Below are 6,292 nucleotides of genomic sequence, written 5' to 3' on the forward strand. Positions count from 1 at the left end.
ATAATATTTTTTTTTTTTTTTTTTTTTTTTTTTAAAGTGGAGGTTCTGTTCTTTCTTTTGGCATTGCATGTTCAGACATTCATACAATGCAGCAAAAAAAATGTTTTCAAAAACTGGATGTGTTGAGTGTTCAGAGCACTTCCAGAGATATTTTCATAACTTAATGGTAACATCTAAAAATGTTCTTAGAACATATTTTTTAACTGGCTACTTGATTCAGAACGTTCAGAGAACATTCAAAAGTAACATTCATGTTTGCAAAATAAAATGGAATGTTCCCTTAATGTTTTGAACATTCAGAGAACTTTGTAACTAAATGGGAATGTTCTTAGAATATATTTTTGTTAGCTGGGTATATAAAACAACAACCCTCCCTCTCCCTCTCATGCTCTCTTTAAGTAAGTGTGGAAAACTCAGTGAGCTAATAAAACCTCATGAAGTATCGCACAAGCATGTTAAACATTCGAGTCATAAAAGCTGACTCTCCATTATAAATGACAGGTCGTCTAATTACAGATCTGCCAGTGCTGTAGGAAAATTTAAAGACACATTAAATGCTTACAAGGAGTCATATGACAGTATATAACAGATTTGTATTGTAACAAACAATCAGACATATGCAATTTTATATAACCATTTTAGACAACTATTTAAAAAAATATATTATTCTCAAGTTTTTCTGCAATGGATTTTACCGTTTCCCAAGATGCGCCCGAGTCCGTGTGTCAAACTCCGTCTACTGTCATGAAGCACATACACATGCGCGTGTGAGCTCATCCTATGTGGTAAACAGCACTGGTGCCTGAGTAGATGGATTTTAAAAAAGGGTTAGGGAAAAAAACCCTGCCGGCACCTCCACCCTCTTCCGAGATGGAAAAGCTGACATGGGCCCTCTCAGGACAGAAGCCCGTTTCATAAAGGTTGGCATACTCACAGTTAAACTAAATGCCATGAAAAGGGTTTTTTATGCATAAAAAGAGTGAGTGTTATGCACCTTAAAATTAGAACCGGTCTTGAACCAGAAATAGTGACGTGTGATTCCTGAAACCAAAGGAAACAGCTTTGACGCATTTGAATGTAGACATGTGAACATGAATGATCGACTCGAATACACTAGATTTCCCACAGCTTTGACTTTAAGGGAAAAAGTAACGATAGTTTTGAAAATAACACTGCTTTTGAATTCTAAAAAGACATCAAGGATTTAAAGCAACCTAAACTAAAATGCTGTCATTAGTTACACATACAGTAAATACTCAAGAGGTTCCAAAGCTAAAGGATTTTCTGTCTTTTGTGGAACAAAAAAGCAGGCTGTAAAACTCTTAAAAGCACCAGTAAATATCATTAAAGTGGTCCATACACTAACATTCATAAGTTTGTGGTTGGTAAGATTTTTTAATGTTTTGAAGTATCTTATGCTCACCAAGGCTGCACCTATTTGATCAAAAATACTGTAAAAACAAGTAATATTGTGAAATATTATTACAATTTAAATTTACTGTTTTCTATTTGAATAGATTATAAAATGTAATTTTACTCCAGTCTTCAATGTAACATGAAACAAAACACTGCTTCTAGAGAAAATAGTCCTCTATCCATTTCAGTGAAAAAGTCGTCTTGTCTGAATCAGGAGAGAAATATGCACAGATCAAGCAGTGGTTACAAACCAAAATAGTCCAAAATAGTTGATAAATATGTGGGTGGATTTTGATGTGAGAGGACAACAGGGGATGGACTTTTTCACTGGAGGAACCATTATTATGGATTATGGACTGGTATTTTGGCCAGAAGTGACCGTTTAGTGAAAACGCATTTATGATGGATTTTTTTTTTTTTTATATATAAACATACAGATTTTCACTTCATAAGATGTTGACTGATGGACTGGAGTGGTGTGGATTGCTTGTGGATATTGTGATGTTTTTATCAACTGTTTGGACTCTCATTCTGACGGCACCCATTCACTGCAGAGGATCCATATTGGTGACCAAGTCAAGGAATGACACATTTTTCCAAATCTGATGAAGAAACAAACTCATCTGGGATGGCCTGAGGGTGAGTAAATTTTCAACAAATTTTAATTTTTGGGTGCACTTTTCCTTTAAAGAGACCAAGGACAATGAAGGGTGGTTAAGGGTGCATTTGTGGAAATAAGACAGTGGTCTTTTGCATTCGTTTGACCCACCTCAGCTGAGCGGAGGGCCCCCGAGCCAAACAGATGGTGCTATTCAGAGACAGAGAAACAAAGAAAAGAGAGTAATCGGGACCCCTGCATGAAACTATCATGCTTTTATCCCTCATCTTTTCCTGCACGTCGCTCTTCTCTCTCAATCTCTCGCTTTCTCCTGCAGTTCTTTGTCTATATTTGGCACGAGAAGCAGAAGCTATAAATATCCGGCAGTGAAGTTAAGGGGGGGCTTGGTTGGTCAAGCATGAACTCAAAGAAATAGATCAGAAGCTCTGCTCCAAAACCCAGTGAGTGCATATGATGCCTTTAAATGCATTACGAGTAAGCAGCTCGCTGGGTAGGTTTTTATAAAGTGTCCAGTTTCACACGCAGAAGACAGTCTGTCTGCTTTCCAGGTACAACTACAGCCGAGCATCAGTTTATATTAACAATCCAAACAGTACTTCCCTTGTTCCTCATGCATTCTTCTTGTTGACAGATTTGTGATGTAAACTCATCTAAATCACCATTTTGGGTTCCCTAAAGAACCTTTCAGTGAACAGTTCTCAAAAGAACCATTTTATTTTTTCTTAGTGTGAAGAGCATTCTAATAATCTAAAGAACTTCTATAAAGAACCTCTAGTTTTAAGAGAATGTCTTTGTGTGCTGTCCATCTAAATTCTCCTGCACTTGAACTCTTCACACCCCTTTCCTGCCTCCAGCTTTAGGCCAAAACGGGAGAAGATTGGAATCTCCACCCAAATCCTGTTTAAGAAACAGGAACGGCGGGAAGCTCTTGAGCTCATCCAGGGCAGATAAGAGCACGAGTGAGCGGACGGTCTCCAGCTCTTATCTGCCCCACACAACGCTCGCTTGCTGTCCTGAGCTCACATCACATTCCTGAATGCTGATCTCATCTCCTACAAAACACAGCAGCAGCCCTGCCAAACAACATCTAAGACAATACAACTCACCCGGAAAACCTGCACAGGAATATTAACCAGGTGCTGATCAAGCATTCAACACGTTTTTACCCAGAGGATTTGCTTTGAATGGTTTTTCTTTCAGAAAACTGATAGATTATGGATGATTATACGTACATTTGGTGGAAATAAATACAAGTGCAGTTGTTTCCTGCATGCAGTAACAGGGATGAAGAACACATAAAAATTCGGTACATTTTCCTTTTTTTTTTTTTTTTTAAGTATATTTATATGATGCATTTACCCAGTGTTATTTTAGCATTATTTATATACTATTCAGTGTTATTTTAGCATTACTGATATACTATTATAGCTTTTGTTAAACTTTTTTTCCATTTTATTGACATTTCGTTTTCAATGTAATTTTGTTGTTTTTGTCATTTTTATTGTTTTCAATTGTTTATCATTTTAGCTTCTTTTTAAAAATATGTCTATTTAGTTTTAGTTTTTAATTTATTTACTTTTAGTTACTTTAGTTTCATCTACAGCTTAAATTATTTTTTAAATCATTTAATGTTTATTTTATTTCAATTCATGAAAATGTTTTTTATGGTAATAGCCCTTATACCGTTATAGTATTGATTAATATTTTTATTTTTATTTATATATTTTCAGATTTAATTTCAATTTTAGATTAAGTTTTAGTGATTTTGTTGTGTGCCTTTTTCTTGTTGTGTGCATTTTTCAATTTTTGGTTTAAGGTTATAGGCTTTAAAAAATATTTTTATTAAGCTTTAAGTTTTTTTATTTTTAAAAACATTATTATTTTTTTTTTACACGTTTTAGATTCAGTAATTTAAAAAAATTATACTTTCAGTATAGTTTCACTTATTTAAATACAACTTAGATTTATTTAAAATTTCAGTTAGCTGCCAAACCAACATTTAAAATTTTTGCTTGTTTTTCATTTAATATATATATATATATAAATATAATATATATTCAGTTTTACTTCAATAAAGGAAATCAGTTTTTATAGTTTTATTTACCAAATACCAACACTGCTTACACCACACTTACAATTACAAAAACAATTCCAATGAAGCAATATTAGGTTTGATGTCTTATATGATGGCCATGATGGCTTATATATAGTATAACCCCTTCTGGTGTTTAAACCCATTACCTTAAACCAGATCAACAATAACACTGCAACATGGAACACATTTTAAAAACCTTTTGGTATGGAGCTATGGACAGTGGGTTCCCTGTTCAAATAAAATGACACTGACACTTTTAACATGCATAGGAACTTAAGATGCGAAACAGATGTTAAAGGAACTAAAGATTTGAAACATACCATCATAAACACGGGGCAGGTGAGATTTGTCGATGTCAGTTTCTGCCATGGCTGATTCCACACTGAGCTCACAGTCTCATGATGTTCTGAAGAAACCTGCAGCATCAAACACCGTTGAAACACAACAAACATGAGAAGAAGTCACATTCACAAAATCCTTAAAACTGTTTTTAGAGGTTACTAGTATCACTAGCACAACTTCTCATCACTGTCAAACACTAGAAGCAATCAGTATGACTTCTGTAACGTGCCAGCCATAATCTAATCTCCATAAATCCTGAAACAATAACACACATTGTGTTGAGGATGAAGACGCTGGCAAAGTTCTTATTTCCTCTGGAATTTGTTTCTTGTTGTGAGCATTCAATCTTATTTTGATAAGCTTAGGAAATTATTTTAGCGTATCAATAACAAGAAGGCACAAATATAATCCAATTAACAGAATTATCATCAAATATAATGCTGAAATACTATCAATGATAGCATGGCTTCAGTCAAGTTTAGCGGTCAGGTTAGATTGACCTTGCAAGAAATATTGTTATGCAAATTACTGCCAACACTAAAATTAAGACAATATAAAAAACAACATGCAATACCACTGTAATGTCTGATACAGTGCAAAATACATTACAGTAGCAAACAACAATAACAGTGAAATGTTCAAGTGCATGTCTAATTCAGAGAAGCTGATTTCCATATTTTATCCAAACACATTAATAAATAGGTTAACAGCTGAAAACAAAATGCTCTAATAGTCCCAGTTTAATATTTTCCTATATAATTTCCATTACAGTAATACATGGAAAACTAGGTCACACCTTCAGTTTTAGTGTTGCTGATTCTACATTCACTAAGAATACTAATGAACCACATACAGTAAGCTTTATACATAAACAATTATTGCATGCCAATGCTCTACTTTTTAAAGTTATTTTGTTTAGTTGCACATAAATAGACTTTATAGTGAATATAGGTCTTATAAGAGCAACAAAAAAAAACACTATAATAAACAATTATTTCAGAAAACAACAAAAATATGGTAAAAAACAAACGTACCCTCTTCTGTCACTGCAGACGCGCAGATCCGTGAAAGTCGTCTCTCTCTCTCTCACACACACACACACACGCTTGAATCAGGCGTGACACACAATAAAACACAAACACATGAGTGTGTCGTTTGACTGCCGTCTATCTCAGGCTCCTCTTCTCTCCAGCGTGAGCTCCATGTCCTCCGTTCTTCATGTTTGGGGGATTTTTCCTCACACAATGACAGTTTCGCTGCTACTTTTGTTCTCAGTCAAAACAAAAAGAATCATGTGGAGTTTCACACGCGCCTTTCGCGCCACCTGCTGTTCATTTTGAGGAATTGTTTAAAGACTTTGGTCAACAAACATAACTCTGGTACAATATTTTATTTTGGGGGCATGTCTACAAACGTATTATAAACGTTTCATGCCTAGAATGCTGTATTGACCAGTTTTATAATATTGTATTATAGTCTTAATCATCAGGTCATTAGCAGAAAGTATATTTCAACACTCTCAGAAAAACAGGTACAAAAGCTGTCACTGGGACAGTGCCCTTTTAAAGAGGTACACCTTTGCATCTTATTTACCCCTAAAGGGTGCATATTAGTACCTTTTGAAAGCATCCCGACTCAGTGACAATTTTTGTTTTTCAGATTTACAAAAAGCAGCTTGGGTTGGACGGATAGAAGGACAGACAGATAGATAGACAGAGACAGACAGACAGACAGACAGACAGACAGATAGACACACAGACAGACAGACAGACAGACAGATAGATAGATAGATAGATAGATAGATAGATAGATAGATAGAT

At 34.8% G+C, this 6,292-nt stretch overlaps 1 protein-coding gene across 2 annotated transcripts in view; it reads right to left on the reverse strand.

The window, feature by feature from the left end:
* The window catches only part of LOC107654434 (coiled-coil domain-containing protein 50-like), a 21,447-nt gene extending 15,419 nt beyond the window's left edge, over positions 1–6,028 (reverse strand). For both annotated transcript variants that reach the window (XM_016441486.1, XM_016441484.1), the window contains exons 1-2: positions 5,507–6,028; positions 4,451–4,546 (exon numbers count right to left, since the gene is read on the reverse strand). In XM_016441486.1, the coding sequence (XP_016296972.1) occupies positions 4,451–4,499 (49 nt within the window). In that variant the 5' untranslated portion in view covers positions 4,500–4,546; positions 5,507–6,028. The remainder of the gene's footprint in view (positions 1–4,450; positions 4,547–5,506) is intronic.
* Between the last annotated feature and the right edge of the window lie 264 nt (positions 6,029–6,292).

The sequence above is a fragment of the Sinocyclocheilus anshuiensis genome, unplaced genomic scaffold (assembly GCF_001515605.1).
Source record: "Sinocyclocheilus anshuiensis isolate Anshui unplaced genomic scaffold, SAMN03320099.WGS_v1.1 scaffold527, whole genome shotgun sequence".
In the NCBI taxonomy this organism is placed as follows: Eukaryota; Metazoa; Chordata; class Actinopteri; order Cypriniformes; family Cyprinidae; genus Sinocyclocheilus; species Sinocyclocheilus anshuiensis.